This window comes from Scyliorhinus canicula, chromosome 7 (genome assembly GCF_902713615.1).
Source record: "Scyliorhinus canicula chromosome 7, sScyCan1.1, whole genome shotgun sequence".
NCBI lineage: Eukaryota > Metazoa > Chordata > Chondrichthyes > Carcharhiniformes > Scyliorhinidae > Scyliorhinus > Scyliorhinus canicula.
Genome location: NC_052152.1, coordinates 99,505,636 through 99,527,109, shown reverse-complemented (window position 1 = coordinate 99,527,109; position 21,474 = coordinate 99,505,636). Strand labels below are relative to the sequence as shown.

Here is a 21,474-nt window from a genome sequence, read left to right as displayed (position 1 = left end):
TTTTTTTTAAATTCAAATTTCACCATGAAACCATTGTCAATTGTTGTAAAAATCCATCTGGTTTATTAGCGAAGGAAATCTGCCATCCTTACTTGGCCTGGCCTACATGTGACTCCAGATCTGCAGCAACGTGGTTGACTCTTAACCGCCCTCTGAAATGGCCGAGCAAGCCACTCAGTTCAAGGGCAATTAGGGATGGGCAACAAATTCTGGCCGAGCCAGCGACACCCACATCCATAAATGAATTTTTTTAAACAGTTACTGACAGAAGCAGGGTCAGTACAAACATTACTGTTTCCCTCTTACTACCTGTCCACAGGAAGAAAGTGTTTTAAATTGGTTTGTTTAAACAGATTAGTAATGGTGTATTTTTTCCCAACCCTTTGATTTTTGTGTGATCCAATTTTACGCAATCCATAGGAAATTAGAGTTGGGAGTAACTCAGAAGGTTAGTTGATTTCACACATTCAAAACCCGTGAAAGGAGTGTTGCAACATCCCACTCTGCATTCACACAGCAAAGAGCGGGATAGATAAAAGGAGGTTTACAGTACAAGGACCACAAAAACTGAATATTGGTGCTTGTGAGTTCCAGAGGCCCAATGTCAGAGTTCAGTGAGGAATTCTTTCACATACGTGTTCTGAGTTTGTATGGCTGGAGACGGGTGTAGTGAGATTGTCTTTGTAGGTGTGTTTTTTAATGTTTTTATTGGTTTTCCCATTTTTACACATTCCAGTTCTAAATTTACAAGTTTCATCACCGCGCTTAGTGTTGATCAAAGCAACCAAAGAAAAGTTAGAAGTTTAAAACTTACAAGTGAGAGATATGCCAAAGGAGAACGAGAAGACGAGAACAAAAATGAAACAAACAAGGATCATTATACATATTTACATGTTTCTCATCCTTCCCCTTTTTCCTTTGCGGTCCGTGACTTGTGTATCCCCCCACCCCCCCCCCCCCCCCCCCCACCCCCACCCCACTCTACTAGTCGCTTGTTACGAACAGGTCTTGGAACAAGTTGGTTAATGGCTTCCATATCCTGTGGAAGCCCTCTTCCAACCCACAGATGGCAAATTTTATCATCTCCAGTTCAAGGAAATCAGACAGTTCGGATAGCCTGTCTGCAGCTTTGGGCTGATCGTCAACCAAGCAGGATTCTCCGGTGGGTTGTTAGGGAGGCAAAGGCTAGGGTGTCGGCCCATCTCGGGCAGCACAGTAGCATTGTGGATAGCACAATTGCTTCACAGCTCCAGGGTCCCAGGTTCGATTGCGGCTTGGGTCACTGTCTGTGCGGAGTCTGCACATCCTCCCCGTGTGTGCGTGGGTTTCCTCCGGGTGCTCTGGTTTCCTCCCACAGTCCAAAGATGTGCAGGTTAGGTGGATTGGCCATGATAAATTGCCCTTAGTGTTGGGTGTGGGGTTACTGAGTAATAGGGATAGGGTAGAGGTGTTGACCTTGGGTAGGGTGCTCTTTCCAAGAGCCAGTGCAGACTCGATGGGCCAAATGGCCTCCTTCTGCACTGTAAATTCTATGATATTCTCCCCATAAAGAATTCTGACTGATCTGAAACCCCAAAGTCTGCCATCTTTGGGCCTGGCTCTACCCTCATCCCCACAACCTTGGACATTGCAAGGTTGTCCTGAACCTAACAAAATTGGGGCAGGCCCAGAACATGTGGGTGTGGTTGGCCGGGCCAATATTTATATTTTTTCTCCACCTCTGGGAAGAATCTGTTCATTGGGGTTCTGGTTAGGGGTGCTCTTTGCGCCACCTTTAGCTGCATTAGGTTCAGCCCTGTACATGTGAAGGTGGAGTTCATCCTCCTTAGTGCTTTGATCCAGCAGGGAATGTTTCCCCCCACCCTACATATGCCTAGTTCTTCCTCCCATTTTTCCCTTGTCTCCTCCAGCAGTCGTCTGTACAGGTCCTCCTAGTTCCCTTTCAACTGTGAGTGTCCTGACTTCCAGGGGTACGTTGTCGAGTTCTTTACCTGCATAACAGGGACAGAAGCAAAAGGAAGTAAGGGGAAAAGTGCAAGGCAGAGAAGACATAGTCAGAAATCTAAAAGGGCGACAGTACAAGGTACAGTGACTGAGGGGAGCACAGTGAATAGGCCCAGTAATAACAAAAGGAATAAAACTGGAGATGTTAAGATTCAAAACAGAGGTAAAAAAACCAACATAAGTGTACTTTACCTGAATGCTCGTAGTATTCGGAATAAAGTAAATGAGTTGATGGCACAAATCATCGTAAATGACTATGATTTAGTGGCCATTACTGAAACATGGTTAAAGGATGGTCACGACTGGGAGTTAAATGTCCGAGGGTATCAAACTATTCGGAAGGACAGAGTGGATGGTAAGGGAGGTGGTGTTGCTCTGTTATTTAAGGATGACATCCGGGCAATAGTAAGGGATGACATCGGTGCTATGGAGGATAAGGTTGAATCCATTTGGGTGGAAATCAGGAATAGTAAGGCGAAAAAGTCACTAATAGGAGTAGTCTATCGGCCACCAAATAGTAACGATATGGTGGGGCAGGCAATAAACAAAGAAATAACTGATGCATGTAGAAATGGTACAGCAGTTATCATGGGGGATTTTAATCTACATGTCGATTGGTTTAACCAGGTCGGTCAAGGCAACCTTGAGGAGGAGTTTATAGAATGTATCCGCGATAGTTTCCTAGAACAGTATGTAATGGAACCTACGAGGGAACAAGCGGTCCTAGATCTTGTCCTGTGTAATGAGACAGGATTGATTCATGATCTCGTAGTTAGGGATCCTCTCGGAAGGAGCGATCACAATATGGTGGAATTTAAAATACAGATGGCGGGTGAGAAAGTAAAATCAAATATTAGTGTTTTGTGTTTAAACAAAGGAGATTACAAGGGGATGAGAGAAGAACTAGCTAAGGTCGACTGGGAGCTAAGACTTTATGGTGGAACAGTGGAGAACCTTCCAAGCGATTTTTCACAGTGCTCAGCAAAGTTTTATACCAACAAAAAGGAAGTACGGAAGAAAGAGGGAAAATCGACCGTGGATATCTAAGGAAATAAGGGAGAGTATCAAATTGAAGGAAAAAGCATATAAAGTGGCAAAGATTGCTGGGAGATTAGAGGACTGGGAAATCTTAAGGGGGCAACAGAAAGCTACTAAAAAAGCTATAAAGAAGAGTAAGATAGAGTATGAGAGTAAACTTGCTCAGAATATAAAAACAGACAGTAAAAGTTTTTACAAATATATAAGACAAAAAAGAGTGGCTAAGGTAAATATTGGTCCTTTAGAGGATGAGAAGGGAGTTTTAATAATGGGAGATGAGGAAATGGCTGAGGAACTGAACAGGTTTTTTGTGTCGGTCTTCACAGTGGAAGACACAAATAACATGCCAGCGCCTGATAGAAATGAGGCTATGACAGGTGAGGACCTTGAGAGGATTGTTATCACTAAGGAGGGAGTGATGGGCAAGCTAATGGGGCTAAAGGTAGACAAGTCTCCTGGCCCTGATGGAATGCATCCCAGAGTGCTAAAAGAGATGGCTAGGGAAATTGCAGATGCACTAGTGATAATTTACCGAAATTCACTAGATTCTGGGGTGGTCCCGGTGGATTGGAAATTAGCAAACGTGACGCCACTGTTTAAAAAAGGAGGTAGGCAGAAAGCAGGAAATTATAGGCCAGTGAGCTTAACTTCGGTAGTAGGGAAGATGCTTGAATCTATCATCAAGGAAGAAATTGCGAGGCATCTGGATAGAAATTGTCCCATTGGGCAGACGCAGCATGGGTTCGTAAAAGGCAGGTCATGCCTAACTAATTTAGTGGAATTTTTTGAGGACATTACCAGTGCAGTAGATAACGGGGAGCCGATGGATGTGGTATATCTGGATTTCCAGAAAGCCTATGACAAGGTGCCACACAAAAGGTTGCTGCACAAGATAAAGATGCATGGCATTAAGGGTAAAGTAGTAGCATGGATAGAGGATTGGTTAATTAATAGAAAGCAAAGAGTTGGGTTAATGGGTGTTTCTCTGGTTGGCAATCAGTAGCTAGTGGTGTCCCTCAGGGATCCGTGTTGGGCCCACAATTGTTCACAATTTACATAGATGATTTGGAGTTGAGGACCAAGGGCAATGTGTCCAAGTTTGCAGATGACACTAAGATGAGTGGTAAAGCGAAAAGTGCAGAGGATACTGGAAGTCTGCAGAGGGATTTGGATAGGTTAAGTGAATGGGCTCGGGTCTGGCAGATGGAATACAATGTTGACAAATGTGAGGTTATCCATTTTGGTAGGAATAACAGCAAACGGGATTATTACTTAAACGATAAAATATTAAAGCATGCCGCTGTTCAGAGAGACTTGGGTGTGCTAGTGCATGAGTCACAGAAGGTTGGTTTACAAGTGCAACAGGTGATTAAGAAGGCAAATGGAATTTTGTCCTTCATTGCTAGAGGGATGGAGTTTAAGACTAGGGAGGTTATGTTGCAATTGTATAAGGTGTTAGTGCGGCCACACCTGGAGTATTGTGTTCAGTTTTGGTCTCCTTACTTGAGAAAGGACGTACTGGCACTGGAGGGTGTGCAGAGGAGATTCACTAGGTTAATCCCAGAGCTGAAGGGGTTGGATTATGAGGAGAGGTTGAGTAGACTGGGACTGTACTCGTTGGAATTTAGAAGGATGAGGGGGATCTTGTAGAAACATTTAAAATTATGAAGGGAATAGATAGGATAGATGCGGGCAGGTTGTTTCCACTGGCGGGTGACAGCAGAACTAGGGGACATAGCCTCAAAATAAGGGGAAGTAGATTTAGGACTGAGTTTAGGAGGAACTTCTTCACCCAAAGGGTTGTGAATCTATGAAATTCCTTCCCCAGTGAAGCAGTTGAGGCTCCTTCATTACATGTTTTTAAGGTAAAGATAGATAGTTTTTTGAAGAATAAAGGGATTAAGGGTTATGGTGTTCGGGTCGGAAAGTGGAGCTGAGTCCACAAAAGATCAGCCATGATCTAATTGAATGGCGGAGCAGGCTCGAGGGGCCAGATGGCCTACTCCTGCTCCTAGTTCTTATGTTCTTATATGCCTCATCTCGTTTCCTTTAGTCAGATGGAACCTCTCCGTGAGTTCCTCCAGGGTCGCTAGCCTGTCGTCTGTGTACATGTCGCTAACAGTCAGTGCCCCTCGTTCTGTCACCACCTTTTGAAGGCGGTGTCCATTGTTGCGGGCGCAGACCGGTGGTTGTTACAGATGAGGGTCATTTCGGATAGGCCAAAGTGTTATCTCATTTGATACCACGTTTGGAGCATTGCTACCACCACTAGACTTGAGTGTTTGGTCAGAGAGGATGGGAGTGCGGTAGTGACTAGGGCTCAAGAGGAATGTCCTTACGCAGGAACTTTCCTCCATCCTCACCCATTCCATTCCCGGTTCCTTCACCATCCCCTCACTCTTTCTGCTGTGGCCGCCCAGCGGTAGAACTGAAGCTTTGGAAGGGCCAGTACTCCCATACTTGTTTTCCTTTGTAGGACCTTATTCTGGATCCTCTGGCGTGTCCCCCCCCCCCCCCCATGCATAGTTTATCTACCGTGCTAAGAAGGTTTGGGAATATAGATTGGGAGAGATCTGAACGGGAAGAGGAACCTGCGCGGTACGTTCATTTTGATCATCTGTAACTTCCCTGCCAGTGAGAATGTGTGTGTCCCACCTCTCCAGGTCCCTTTTTACTTCCTCCGTCAGACTCGTCAGGTTCCATTTGTGGATCCGTGTCCAGTCATGGGCAATTTGGATCCCTGTTGGTGGAATTTGTTTTGGGCTCATTGGAAAGGTAGTCCCTCCAGCTCTGTCCCTCTCCCTTCCGGTTTCACTGGGAAGACTTTGCTTTTGCTTAGGTTGAGTTTGTTGACCAAAAAGGTTCCAAACTCATTTAAGAGCTTTATGATCCCTTCCATACTGGCTTGGGGGGTTTGAGATATAGAGGAGCAGGTCATCCACATAGAGTGAGACTCTATGCTTTGTGTGTCTCGGCCACCCCCCTTCTGAATACCTCACTAGCCTTTCGCTGTTCTGAGGGTGATAGCCAGTGGCTTGATTGCCAGGACGAACAGAAGCGGGGATAGCGGACATCCCTGCATCGTGCCTCTGTGCAACTGGAAGTATTTAGAGCTGGTGGTGTTAGTCCGTACACTAGCCATGGGAGCACTGTACAGTAGCTTCAGCCAGGAGGTACTTCCACTCGACTCTGTCGAAGGCCTTTTCTGGTGTTCTCTCCCGGATGGGGTCATTATCACATTCCGAAAGTGCTTCATGTTCGAAGTTAGTTGCCTGTCCTTGACAGCCCGTCTGGTCCCCTGTGACCAGCTGCAATTCGTAGCTCTCCAGCTGCCTAGCCACGATAGCATAGTGGGTGGCTTGACAGCGCCAGGGTCCCAGGTTCGATTCCCTGCTGGGTCACTCTCTGTGCGGATTCTGCACGTTCCCTTACCGTGTCAGCTTGGATTTCCTCCGGGTGCTCCGGTTTCCTCCCACAGTCCAAAGACGTGTGTGTGAGGTGAATTGGCCACACTAAAATTGCCCATAGTGTCCAAAAAGGTTAGGAGGAGTTATTGGGTTAGGGGGATAGGGTGGAAGGGAGGGCTTAAATGGGTCGGTGGAGACTTGATGGGCTGAATGGCCTCCTTCTGCACTGAATGTTCTCTGTAGCCTGCCAATGGCCTGTGATATCATTTCGCAAAATGCTTTGTAGACTCGGAGGGCCATGTCCAACCTCCATGGTGGTTGTTGGGCTCAGCCCATCTCCGAACTCGCATCCATGTAGTGTGGAGCATGATTGGAGATTAGGATTGCTGAGTATTCCATTCCTGCTATCCCTACAAGAAGTCTACTCTGGTGTAGACCCTGTATACCTGGGAGAAGGAGAACTCCTTCTCCCCTGGGTGTGTACACCTCCAAGGGCCTACTGCGCCTGTTCTGTGAACTTGTCTAGTCCCTTCTCCATGTTAAATTTTTTTCTGCAATTTCGGGTATAATCTATCTGCCCATGGGTCCTGTACGCAGTTGAAGTCTCTCCTTCTCCCCCCCTCCCCCCCACACACACCAATGATGAGTCGGTGTGTGTCTATGTTGGGGATTTCCTGCCGTCTCTCTGGGTTCCTAACCGTCTTTGTTGCAGTAAACACCATCCCTCTTATTGATCAGTATCCACCCCCCCAGCTCTAGGCCCGTAGCACGGATGGTACATCTGTCCCACCCAGCCATTTCTGACCCGCAGTTGGTCCTTCTCCCTCAGGTGTTTCTTTGGAGGTAGACTATGTCGGCCTTCATACTTTTCAGGTGGGCGAGGATTCTGGATCTTTTCACTGGGCCGTTCAGTCCCCTAACATCCCAGGTGACTATTCTGATGGGAGGTTTCTTTCCAACCCCCCCTCCTGCGGGATCGACAATACTTATCTTGTGGATGCGCCCCTGCACTCCGGGGTTTCCCTTTGTTAGAGAGCCATCCAAAATGGCCACGGTCACCGGACTCACCATGGGGCTGAGCCCCTGCACTTCCGGATTTCCCTTTGTCCAGGGTCCAGCCAAGATGGCCGCCAACTATGTGTATACTATGTGGGTGACCTGCACTCTGGGGTTTCCCTTTGTTTGTGACCCTCCAAAGTGGCTGTTTGAGGTGCCTTTGTGTTCATTGCTGCCATGTGCGACCTGTCTCCCCCCCCCCACCCCTTTTACCCTTCCTGCTATCCCCCAGTTTGTTGTGTTCTTCTCTTCCCCCTTCCCGGTACCCTCTTCCTGACTGGATATACCAGCACATTAGGTTTTGGTCATTTGTGTAGGTGAACACTTAAATCCCTTTGCTCATTCACAACTCCCAAGTCGCTCGTTATTGAGAAAATAATTCCAATTTCTCTTCCTTGTGGTGCACCTCACATTTACCCACATTTAACTTCTTCAGTAATTTTGTGCTGTACCCAATCAAATGTTTTCTGAAAGTCCATATAGTCATACATGGACTCTTCACAATCTATAATGCCTGTGACATCTTCAAAAAGTTCTTTAAATTTGTCAGGCATGGCCTTTACAAATCTGTACAGATTCTTTAATCGATTCATTCCAAGGCTCGATTATTCTGTGTCTGAGATTTCGGTAACTTCCCCAGAGTTGATATCTAACTAATAAGTCTGTCATTAACTGTTTTATTCTCTCACTCTTTTCCTAAATGAATGACTTTTACAAATTTTCAAATCTGATGACAAGGTTTATGAATCTGATGAGCCACGGGAAATTATGACTGGTCCATTTGGAATTTCTTATTATATTATATCATGAGGTGGGAACTGTCCACTCCTGAAGCTTAACCTACATGAAGTCCCGTTATCTTCTCTTTTCCCATTTTTCTTTAGTTTATCATTCCACCAAATTCTTCTCTTTGACTTGGTTATAGGTTCCCATGTGCTAGTTTTTTTTCCCTCTTGTTCCACTGTGAGAGCAGTTACAAAACATTCATTTAACAAGCCTCCTGTTTCCTTTTAGTCTGGATGGCTTCTATCTTTCCCTCATCACTTTTTGAAAATTATTTTATGGGATGCAGGCATCGCTGGCAAGGCCAGCATTCCTAATTGTCCTTGAGAAGGTGCTGGTTGAGCTGCCTTTTGACCCGTTGCAGCCCATCTAGTGCGAGTATGCAGGTACTCTTACAGTGCTGTTAGAAAATGAGTTTCAGGATGTTGTTCCAATGATAGTGAGGAATTATGATTTTGCCCTAAATCGGGCTGGTGTGGGACTTGAAGGGGAACTTATAAGTCGTGGTATTCCAATATGTCAGTTGCACTTGTCTGACCTGGAATGGTAGAGGTTGGGGGTTTGGAAGGTGCTATCAAAGGAGCCTCAGTGAATTGCAGCACAGTTGGACTTCCGGTGGCAACATGTCGGTGGAGTCGCATGTTAGGTGGTTCCTGCTAGAGTCTCTGGTTTTTGGTGTTTATGCCCGATTTCAGGGATAGTTTGTGAATAAGTTGGTGTGGGAAGTTATAAGGATGATGTGAAACGTCGAAGGCCCAGAAAGGGGGTGGGGGTGTTGAGCGAAAGTCTGCCATCAAGTGCGGCTGTGAGTCATGCAGAAAGAAAGATGGCGGGCTGGGTCGACGGGTGGGGTCGCTCACCTCACCATGAAATTTTGACGAGGTGATGTCGGTGTAATTAGAGAAGCTGTTCGCAAAGCATATGGGGGTGTTTCGGAGGGAGGTGATGACTGTGACGAAAGAGTGGATGAAGGAAGCGATTGTCCCGGTAAAGGTGGTAGTGATGAAGACGTCGGTCAAGGTGCAGGACGGAGAGAAGTTGAAGGGAGTGGAGGGGGCATTGTCGCAACACAGCGACCAGTTCACCTCGATGGGTGAGGAGCTGCAGAGAGTGGCGGAGAGCAACAAAGAGCTCAGACCTAAGGTGGAGAACCTAGAGAACAGATCGAGCAGGCAAAATCTGAGAATTGTGGACCTGCTGAGGGGGTGGAGGGCCCACGGTTGACTGAGTACTTTGCAAAGATGTTTGCGGAGTTGATGGGGAAGAGGGAAGAATCCTTCTGCTATGAGTTGGACAGGGCACATCGGTCACTCGGACCAAAGCCTAAAGCTAATAAGCCATCAAGGGTGTTTATAGTCTGCTTTCACAGGTTCCACGTGAAGGAGAAGGTTTTGAGCTAGGTGAAGCAGAGACGAGATGTGAATATACCAAGACCTGGCGGCTGAGCTGGCGAGAAAGTGGGCGGACTTCGCATGGGTGAAGGTGGCATTGTATGACCACAGAGTGGGATTTGGAGTGGAGTACCCTGCGAAGTGGGAGTAACCCCCAATTCGAGGGATTTTTATTTTGAGACAGTGGAGGTGGTGGAGGTGATTGTTAAGGCTGAAGGACTGGGACTGAGATGAGAGTTGAGATTGGGACTTGTTTGGGGGAATGGGGATGGTGTTTTTCTTATGGAATTATAGAATCACTACAGTGCAGAAGGAGGCATTCAGCCCATCGAGTCTGCACCAACCCTCTTAAAGGACCCTAGGCCCACGCCCCCATCCTATCCCCGAAACCTCACCTCACGTTTTGGACACTAAGGGACAATTTAGCATGATCGATCCACCTAACCTGCATATCTTTGGACTGTGGGAGGAAACCGGAACACCCGGAGGAAACCCCACCGTTACGGGGAGAAAGTGCAAACTCCACACAGTCACCCAAAGCCGGAAGCGATCTCGGGTCCCCAGCGTCGTGAGGCAGCTGTGTTAACCACTGTACTACCGTGATCTTTTATGCTTGTTTTGGAGCTCTTGAATTTGATCCATCCAGGAACTGTAGATGTAAGTTACAATTGCACAAATACACTTTGTTTAGTTTATATTACCGTTCGGTCGGACTTCTTAGTCTTAAGTAGGTTAACTATGTATTTATTAATGACAAGAATTATGGGGGAGGGATTCTATTTGATTGGGGTTTTATTTTCTGATTCTTGGATGGTGGAGATTTGTTTTCATGTGTTTTGGGGTTTGGTCTTTCTTCCTTATGAGTACGGTTCTATATTGTTTCTTGGTGTAAGATGGTTTTTTGGGCCTGTGGGGCCGGGTTACTGAGGAGAGGTGTGAAGGAGGGGGGTGCTCTTGCGGAGGTCATCGCACCAACAAACTAAAGGTTGGCTAGTGAACGGGGGTCTGGTGGAAGGCAGGGCCGCAGTCGGTGGAGCCTGGTCGAGCAGGTTTCGATGGACCTGGGAGGTGAGAATGTTGGGGGGGAGAGGATTGATACTAGGTCAGGTGTTTGCTGGGGGGGGGGGGGGGGGGGGCAAGCCTGGCCAGATGGGCAGGATCCAGGGTTATAGTGATGATGGATAGGGGGGGGGTTCAGAATAATGACCTGGAACTTGAGGGGGTTAGGGGGGGTCCAGTGAAGAGAGTGAGCGTTTGTGCGCACTTGAAGAAATTAAATGCTGGTGTGGTGATGCTGCAGGATGATGGATCAGGTGAGGCTTAGGAAGGGTTGGGTGAGTCAGATGTTTAATTTGGGGTTCGATAGGGCTCGGGAATGGCGATATTGGTGGGGAAGAGCGTGATGTTTCAGATGGAGAAGGTGCTGGCTGACATGGGGACAGGTGTTGGAGGGGAGGTTGGTGGCGCTGGCAAGGGTATAATACCCCAATTAGGATGATGTGGGGTTCGTGAAGAGAGCCTTAGGTCCTATCCTGGATCTGGATACCAACGAGCTGGTAGTTGAGGGGGGGGGAGAATTTGAATATAATGCTGGAACCGAAGGTGGAAAGGTCCGAGCTGCACTTGCTGACCCAGTCGAGGAGAGGCGAAGACGTTGGCTGGGCTCATGACGGAGATGGGAGGAGTCAACCTGTGGAAGTTTTTACACCCAAGGGATGGGGAGCATTCTCGTTTATTTCCCCGGTGCACAAGGTGTTTTCGAGGATTTTCTTTTTGTGGTGGGAAAGGCGCTGTTGATTGGAGTTAAGAGGTCGGAGTACTCTGCAATTGTGATCTCAGATCACACTCCACATTGGATGGATGTAGTTTTGGGGAAGGGGGCAGCCTAGAGTCTGGGATAGAGAGTTGATGTGGGGTTATTGACGGACCGGAGCTTCTGTTACAAAGTAAGGAAGGTGTCTGTGGGGTTTACTTGCACAGGGGAGGTCTCACAGTTGGTGGTCTGGGAGGCTCTGAAAGCAGTGATGAGGGGGAAGGTGATCTTGTTTAAGGCTAAGGTGGAGAGGGAGGAACGCCAACGACTGATGGAAGAGATTTTGGAGGTAGTTGGGAGGTACACAGGGGGCCCGGCCCCAGGTCTCCTGGCAAAGAGGAAGGAGTTGCAGGCAAGCTTTGTCCTGTTGTCCGCGGGGAAAGCAGTGCTTCAGTTGGAAAGGGCAAGTGTGGCTGCATGAGTAAGAGGAGCAGGCAGGGCGTACATTGGCAGATCAGCTCCGTAGGGAGGTCGCGACGAGGGAGATAGTTCGGGTGTGGGATAAAATGGAACTGATTAATAAGATTTATTAATCTGTTTGCACTGGCTACAGAGACCTTGGCTATTGTGCTGAGGAGCGGGGTTGTAGAAGGGGATAGTGAGGCGGAGGGGTTGGAACATAGATGTAGATGATTTATTGCTGTATATTTCTGGGCCGAGCTCTTTGGTGGGGAGTATAATGGGGTTGCTTCAGCGATTTGGGACATTTTCACAGTACAAATTGAATTCAGGGAATAAAAAATACTTTGTGGTCTCCCCTCTGGGAGTGGGGGGAGCTGCCATTTTGCATAGCGGCGTTTCATTATAGGTATTTGGGGGTGCAGGTGGCCTGGGATTGGGCAGGACTTTGGACGTTTAATTTCATTAACTTGGTGGGGAGGGTGAAGGCCAATTTGTTGAGGTGGGATAGTCTCCCTCTGTCGCAGCCTCGGTGCAGGCAATAAAGATGAATGTTTTGCTGTGATTCGTCTTGTTCCAATGCATGCCCTTCATTTTGCCCAACGTGTTTTTTTAGCGAGGAATCATAGAATTTACATGCAGAAGGGGGCCATTCGGCCCATCGAATCTGCACCGGCCCTTGGAAAGGGTACCCTAATTAAACCCACACCTCCATCCTATCCCAGTAACCCCACTGAATGGGCCAGTCAAATGGTCATAGTATTTACAGTGCTGAAGGAGGTCATTCGGCCCATTGAGTCTGCCAGCCCTTGGAAAGAGCACCCTAACCGAGCCCACACCTCCACCCTCCCAGTAACCTCACCCAACCTTTTTGGACACCAAGGGCAATTTCGCATGACCAATCCACCTAAGCGCACATCTTTGGGTTGTAAGGGTGAAACCCACGCTGACACGAGAATGTGCAGACTCCACATGGACAGTGACCCAGGGCAGGAATTCGAACCCGGGTCCTCTGCCATAGGCAGCAGTGCTAACCACTGTGGCACCATGCCGTCCCGCAAATTTTTGTTTATATTTTGCTTTTGCAGTTCAATACTTTTATTTATACCTCTCCCAGTCCACTTGTGTTCCATTTTTCCTTGCATTTGTGTAAGCTTTTTCTTTTAGCATAACATTGTCTTCTGCTGACTAAGCAAGCAGGGCCTTTTGTCATCTTGGGGCATATACTGGTTTTATATTGCAACATGTCCATCTCAAATATTTTTCACTGTAATCAGATTTCCTCATTAACAATTCACCACAATTTATTGTGGTCAGTTCATTTTACTTTGCTTTAAGTTTGCCTTACTTAAATTTGATTTATGACTCTTAATTTTCCCTCTCAGACCTAATGTTAACTTTAATTGTGAGGTCACTATTTGCAAGGTGTTCCCATACTAATAGATTATTAACTAATTATTTCACATTAAATCGAAGTATGACTTGCAATTCTAAAACGTCTTGCTTCAGCAAACAGTCCTGAATACATTCGAAATCTATGACCTTATTATGTAGCTGTTTTGTTTCTGTCATTGAAAGTTAACATTTCCTAATTACTTTGTTTTTGCTGTTTCCCTAATTAGTTTTTATGCTACAGCTGCTCCCCAACCTCATTACATCATTATCATCAAAAGGTCTGTAGGCAGGGTCTGGGAGAGATATTATTGACCCTGCTGTTTCTGGACCCCTTCTCTTAGTCCCTCCTTTAAACCCCCCTCCCCTCACATCCCTCAAATGTTTTGAATTGGGAACGCTAGTCGAAGTGGGGGAGGAACTGTTTCATACAGGTTTAGTAAATTGTATTGACTTTTGTACTCGATGCCTTATAACGCCATTGAAAGCTTAGGCTTCAGTATGATATACTTTATAACCATGGCTTTATCAGTCAATTACACAGTTTTTTATTCTGTCACTGGATGTGGGTAGCAGTGGCTAGGCCAGCATTTTTATTACTTACCCTAATTGCCCTGAAAAATGGTGGCGAGCCGCTGCCTTCAACTGCTGCAGTCTATGTGATGTAGGCACAACCACAATGCTGTTAGGGAGGGACTTTTAGGATTTTGACCCAGCAACAGTGAAGGAACAACAATATAGTTCCAAGTCAGAATGGGTTGGGGCTTGGAAGGGAACTTGCAAGTGATAGTGTTCACATGCATCTGTTGCCCTTGTCCTTCTAGGTGATAGAGGTCGTGGGTTTGGAAAGAGCCTTGGTGAGTTGCTGTAGTGCAAACTTCAGTAGTTTTTTTTTTAACCAGCCATTTTTGTGGCACTTTGTGAAGTGCTTTCTTAAAATCCATATAGATAACATCAATTGCCTTTTTTTCTTCAATCTTCTGTTCCTACTTCAAACAGTTAAATTGGTCAGGCACAATATGCCTCATACAAATCCTTAATTTACCAAGTGATTGTTCAATTTTTTTCTGATTATTGTATCTACAGTCTTGCCCACCACTGATGTTCATTTGATTGACTTGTATTTACTATGAATGCCCTGCTCCTTTCTTTGAAAAGGGTGTCACATAGAACAGTACAGCACAGAACAGGCCCTTCAGCCCTCAATGTTGTGCCGAGCCATGATCACCCTACTCAAACCCACGTATCCACCCTATACCCGTAACCCAACAACCCCCCCCCCCCCCCTTAACCTTACTTTTATTAGGACACTACGGGCAATTTAGCATGGCCAATCCACCTAACCCGCACATCTTTGGACTGTGGGAGGAAACCGGAGCACCCGGAGGAAACCCACGCACACAGGGGGAGGACGTGCAGACTCCACACAGACAGTGACCCAGCCGGGAATCGAACCTGGGACCCTGGAGCTGTGAAGCATTTATGCTAACCACCATGCTACCCTGCTGCCACATGTGCCACTCCAATCCTCTGGCACTCTGTGCCACCCCCCCCTTCTCCCAATATCTAGAGAAGATTGGAGAAGTGAAGGCTTAGAAAAGAATATTAGCAACTGCAATAAGAATTTTAGTTCAACTTCATTATTTTTAATCTAGCAGTCATTCAAAATTTGGGATGATTTAATATATCTGGTTCAAATAACATTTTAATGTGAAATTGTAATGTGAATGTGTTCTTTGGATTTTGATGTTTTTTTAAACCAGCACATTAGATGATGCATTCAATACTTGCAGCTTCTATTCTAGATTTGGAGCTGACTTGTAGAAAATAGAGTAGCACTTTCAAATTTTTCGTTTCACAAAGCTAAAGTACTAGAAGGATAGCATATTTCTGAAGTAACATTTTAATGAAGTAATTGAATACTATGTTGACTCTTTTGCCATCGTACTTCATTGTAAAGTGCTTGGTGAACCAGAAATCAGTGGAATATGGTCAGTGACTGCAGCTGCGCTTCAGAAATTAAATGTTTTTTGAAGTTTAAAATAAATTTTACATATTGTTATCCTAAAGGGTCACAAAAGCATCCCAGGTGATTTTTTTCTGACCCAAAAACAAGTGGATTGAATTTTGCCGAGAGTAAAAATTAATGTTTAAGCTTGTGTTCATATTGAACTTTTTTTGATGTAGCTGCAAGTTCTACTACTGGACCTGACCTTCATTCGACAGAACGCGAATCCCCAAGAACTAGTAGCAAAGATCCTTCCACTTGGTCTATTGAAGAAGTTATGAAGTTTGTTAGGGAAGCAGATCCCCAGGCTTTAGCACCGCATGCAGATCTCTTCAGAAAACATGTAAGTATTTTTTTAGAGCTATTTGGCACTCTTTTTTTGAAACCCACATGTTTGTCAGCCTTGCGTTTGGGCTAAAATCTGTGTTGTCTAAACATATTTTAATGCTTTAACGTGTGTATTATGGTATATTGCAGGAAATTGATGGGAAGGCATTACTTTTACTTCGAAGTGACATGATAATGAAATACATGGGGCTGAAGTTGGGCCCAGCGTTGAAGCTTTGTTATCACATTGAGAGATTGAAGCATGGAAAATACTAACAGAAGATAACTTTTTCTCTTTCATCAACCTGATGGAAATTTGGATCCTGAAAGCCACTGAAATCTTCTGTTATGTGAAATCATTTTAGGATTTCTCTTAAAGAGGAGCGGCTGTACTGCTATTTAATATGACTTTTAAACCAATAAAAATGTACAGTTTCATCCTGCAATGTAGTATTTGAAATGGGTCTGTATTTTAATCAGTGTCAAAGGATGTGTGTACTTTTCATTTCAAATATCAAGGGTGCAGAAATACTGAATATTATGCATTAGTGGTGTTTCTGTACATGCTTTTGTAATTCTTTTGACACAATTGAGTCTGCTGTTAGACACAGGATACATGCCTTACATTTTTTTTCTGGTGTTAAAATGCAGTAATGTTGCCATGTTCTATTTGCAGGTTTCTGTTAATCCATAACTGCTTTTAGTCTCCTGGTACCAAAATAGCTAAAATCCAAAGGATATCTGCATCAGGATTTTACTGTACTAAAATGTTTATGCAAAGCTTCTAGATTACTAGAAGGATTTTTGAGTGAACAGGTATTCTTGCCTCAGCGAACCCTGTGACTATTCTTACCTGGCTCTTCCTATGCTCCAGTGGAGCAATCAATCTTGTACGTATGATTTTTGTCATATGATCAACCCAGGCTAATACTGTCACCCTTGAAGGGATCAGGCAGTGGTTTACACTGTTATGCAGTAATTGAAAACTAGACCAGCACAATGATTTGGCAGGTTATCTTAAAATACCTTTACTGTTTGTACATGTACGCTACGTTCTTACCCTTAATTTTATTTTTTTGTAATTTGTTGACTGATGATGTCAACCAGCCATGTTTTTTACACTGTGAGACCTAACATACTGATAGTAAACTGTGTTACTATCTGTGCCTGTGAAGAAAAATTAAATCAGGGACAAGAATGTAATAGCTCTTAGCCAGTAACAGTTTGAATGTATTTCATAAATGATATGTTAATCGAAAGAAATGACTATTTTACACAAGTATGTAGTCTGTGAAAGTAGAAATTTTTATTTTGTTGCTGGTTACCTTTTTATACAAGGTAACTCCCTTTTAGTAAGAAAACAATATTTTTTGCATAGGTAATTACAAACTTATGGAAAAAATACTTTTATGCATAATGGTTAATAAACATTTTGTTGTTATATAAACTTGTGTATGATACTTCCAAGTGTATTTGTGTTCTAATTTAAATACCATCGTCACATCAGTGTTTCTGAACAGTCCCATTCCTGGTGTTAACTGCACATTTCTCTATTGCAATTCTAATATAATGAGCAATAGTCAAAGCACTGTACCTAATACAGAATCTTGGCAAGAAATAAATGATCTTGGTCTGTTTTCAGTCTTGTGTATTACTACCCTGGGCAATTAACACATCTGACAAATAGTATAGCATGAGTGCTATGCTGAAGGTGACAGATTAAGGAAATATCCAGCTGTCTGAAACTGGATATCTATTAAACTGACAACTGATTCAACAGCGGCAGTATTATATACAATTACATCTCTAACTTTGTGCCCTGGACAATGACTCATTCCCTGTCACTATCAAGTTTGGAGACCAACCTTGCTTCAATGGGGAACATAAAGGAATGTGCCAGGAGTAGCACTAGGTGAAGCTTCTTCATAAATCCGCTTAACCAGAGCACAGTTAGATTTGGTTGGGGAAATCAAACACAAGGTTTGCCCAGAAAGGCAACTGGGAAATGCTGACCTACCTGGTCCAAAGGTCAATCAAAGAACTGTGCAAACCTGGCCAGTAATAGTTTGAATGTATTTCATAAATGACATGTTAATCAAAAGAAATTATAGAATTTACAGTGCAAAAGGAGGCCATTTGGCCCATTGAATCTGCACTGGCCCTTGGAAAGCGCACCCTGCCAAGCCCACACCTCCATCCTATTCCAGTAACCCCACCCAACCTTTTTGGACACTAAGGGCAATTTAGCATGGCCAATCGACCTAACCTGCATATCTTTGGACTGTGGGAGGTAACCAGAGCACCCGGAGGGAATTCTCGCAGACACGGGGAGAACATGCAGACTTCGCACAGACAGTGACCTAAGCCGGGAATCAAACCTGGGACCCTAGAGCTGTGAAGCAACTGTGCTAACCACTGTACTGCCAAATGGCCAAACCTGGAGGCAAGTTCGGGGATAAAGGTTCCGAGGAGGAAAATGGAGGTGGTTCTCCAAAATCATATTTGCTGATCCCAAAATAAGTGACTCCATCATTGTGCTAAACACCCAAAGCCCTGACTTATAGACAGCACTAAATGGTCACACAACCAACTGATAGTATAAAATCTCTAAACCCAGCACATCTATTCAAGGATGATGGTGGACAATGAAGTAAATCATGGAAAAAGATGGAGAATAGTAATTTGAGACATTGTGCTAAGAATTAGGAGCAGAAGTATGCAATTCATCACTTTGAGCCTGCACCGAAAACAAGCGGAGAATGGCTGGGTCGGCGGCGGACATGCCCACCGTACAACTGCAGCGGTGTGCATGGACCTGACCTGTCAGGGAAGACCACCCCCCCCCCCCCCCAACCAGCGGCATGGATCCCAGCCGAGTGTGGCAATGCTGGACACAGTCCACAGCCGCCACACCAGGTTCCCACACGGCTGAGACCACACGTGTCCCGTGCCATCGGGAACTCGGAGCATCGCTGGAGGGCCGACCGATGACGTGCCAACGCCCTTGCAATGGCGTATGACGTGATCCTGCCATTTCCAAGGGGACAGAGCATGGCTGGCTAGCGTGAAACTGCCGCTGGCCCCGATTCTCCGCCTGATCGCCGAACACGATTTCAGTGCGGGCAATGGAGAATACCACTTTTTGGTGTAGTTTGGATGTTGTCCACAGGTGTCTCAATCGGAGTCAACATTGTGTTCGAAGCTTGACCAGTGTTGGTGTCCTCAACTGGGTTACTGTTTCCCACGGTTGATTCTGGTATTGCCAGGCTCTCGGGAATGTCTAGTCTTCACTTGGTACAGTTTGTTGTTGATTTTCAGTTGACACTGGCAAACTATTTCTAATTGCTAAAAATTGATCAGTGTGTCTTCTCGACATCATTCTGATGTTGAATATTATCAGAGATTGGTCCTGTCTGTGCTAAAACGATGGTAGGTATCCACTTCTCACTGGTGGTATAGTTCCAATACTTTACCTTTCTGAAAAACAGAACATTTAGCCCTGTTCTCGCGTCGCAAAACCTGACTTTACTGCTTCCTCTCAGCAATTTTTGTTAAGCGGCTTCAGCAGATCAGAAGCTGTGCGTACCTGATGTTTTAACCATGAGTGATCCCGGAAAGTTTGGCTTGTTGAATGTGTTGCATATCATTAGGAATTGGCTTAGTTTTGACAATGATCCTTGCTCACAGGTTACCTTCAATGAATGCTTCGTTGTCTGAACAAACCTTTCAGCCAGCCCATTTGTGCCAGGATGATCAGGGGTGGATCAGATGTGTTGGATTCTGTTCTCCTTTAGACAATTTGTGAATTCTTATAGAATGAACTGTGGCCCATTGCTGCTAACAGGTTGTTCAGGGTAACCGAATCTTGCAAAAATCTCACCCGGTCTTTCTATTGTTCTCCAAGAAGTCATAGCCTTCTTAATGACGACTTCAGGCCATTTCAAGTGTGCATCTACCTCCTTGAAAAGCATCTGTCCTTCGAATGGTCCGGCACAATTTATATGAACACTTTGCCATGGCCCTTTTGACACTAGTGGTGGCAGGTTTTGAACCTTTGCAGAAGCCGAACACATACCTGCTTTCTCCTCAATTTCTGTAGTGAGCCCTGGCCACCAAACATAGTCTGGTTATCTCCTTCACCCTTACTATCCCACAACGACCTTCATGAAGTTAGCTGAAGACATGTTCCCTTAACAATGGTGGAATGAAGGCCCTCATTCCCCAGAGGAGACAAACAGCCATACATATAGTTGAATCTTTGGGTAATATATGGCTTTAACTCCGGGTTTGTTCCCGCTGTCTTGCCTTGTAGTACCATGTCTATAACCTCTGACAGCAGTGGGTTATTTCTGGTATACTTATTAACTTGTCCCACAGTTATCGACTTTGAAAGAGAAAATATTACCACTTGAACTCTTCACTGACGACTCATTTGGTAAAGATAATCTAGATTCTAGAGAGTCCATCAACGTTCCCATGGGAATTTCATATTTTATAATGTATGTATGTGCTAACAACAGCAAGATTCATCTCTGCATCCAGCTCGCTGCTAGAGATGGAATATCAGTGTGTTGCCTGAGAATTGTCGTCACTGGTCAATGATCTGTTAGCAAAGTAAATTTTCATCCATATGGGTATTGGTAAAAACATTTAATTCTGAAAATGATGCATAGAACTTTTTTTCTCTAACTGTGTATCATTCATTTGTTCAAGGATCTCTTCACTATTGGGCATTATGTGGGAAACCACTGCTCCCACCCCATATGGTGATGTGTCACAAGCCAGTTACAATAGTAATGTTGGATCAAAGTGTGCCAGGATTCTGAATTTAGTAGTGCCTCTTTAGCTTGTACGAAGGCCATCTTGCACTGATCCTCCCATTTCCTGTTTTGACAAAATTAAGTTGTGTAAAGGTTTGAGAATAGTTGCTAGATTTGGGACAAACCTTCCATAATAGTTTCATCAGCCAAAACTAACAACATTAATTTATGTCCCAAAGTGCCGGTGCCTCAGTTATGACGTTTACTTTTGAAGGTGATTGTGCAGTCCCTTTGCATCTATGCCGTGTCCCAGATATTTAATAGAAAATTTGAAGAATTCACATTTTTCCTTCTGTACTCTTAGTCTGTAATCTTGTAGTCTCTGAAGTGTTGCATCTAAATTTTGAAGATCCTGTTCTTCATTCTTTCCAGTAACTAAGATATTACCTAAGTAGTGATACGACACCCTGGGCTAGTGTGTGGTCAATTCCAGTCTCACTTGACCCGGTGTCGCAACGCAGGTAAAATGAGATTTTATTTAAAACGCTCTAGGTCCTTGGTTGAGTCTAATAAACTACAGTCGCCAGGTGTGTAACTTTACAACACAAGTAACCTTATATTATGTAGTGTATTCTAATTACAGGACAGAAAATGTAATTGACTATCTACTTCCAGTTTCCCAAACCTCCCTTCCTAACTCACCCCCCTTCCTAACTCACCCCACTCCCTAACTCACCCCACTCCCTATATACACACGCGCGCGCATGCATGCACACACACACATACACTAACTCTCAAACAACACAGAGGGGAAAGGGTGGTGGAAATGGGAAAAATAAAAATTAAAGGATAAGGATCTTTGATGCACGGGGATGACTTCCAATCAATATCTGAAGTTCAGGCTTTCATTTTGGCACTTCTAGACTTGCGATGGTTCTCTCTGGCAAGGTTGTCTACCTTCTCTGCAGACTCCGTATCATTTCAGGTTTACAGCAAAGGATATGCCAGACACTCTGCTTTCAGAATAGTAGAGCAGATCTTTCACTTCAAGCAGAAGAGAGAGAAAGCATTCCTTTCACTTCCACGGTCTCGGCAC

At 44.9% G+C, this 21,474-nt stretch overlaps 1 protein-coding gene and 1 long non-coding RNA gene across 6 annotated transcripts in view; one reads left to right on the top strand and one right to left on the bottom strand.

Moving 5' to 3' along the window:
* scml2 (Scm polycomb group protein like 2) overlaps positions 1–17,255 on the top strand; it is a 322,665-nt gene extending 305,410 nt beyond the window's left edge. For all 5 annotated transcript variants that reach the window (XM_038802541.1, XM_038802540.1, XM_038802539.1 and 2 more), the window contains 2 exons: positions 15,471–15,634; positions 15,769–17,255. In XM_038802541.1, coding sequence (XP_038658469.1) covers positions 15,471–15,634; positions 15,769–15,894 — 290 coding nt within the window. In that variant the 3' untranslated portion in view covers positions 15,895–17,255. The remainder of the gene's footprint in view (positions 1–15,470; positions 15,635–15,768) is intronic.
* Positions 1,462–21,474, bottom strand: part of LOC119969222 — an 82,437-nt gene continuing 62,424 nt past the window's right edge. The window contains exon 3 of the long non-coding RNA XR_005461314.1: positions 1,462–1,991. This is a non-coding gene — a long non-coding RNA (uncharacterized LOC119969222). The remainder of the gene's footprint in view (positions 1,992–21,474) is intronic.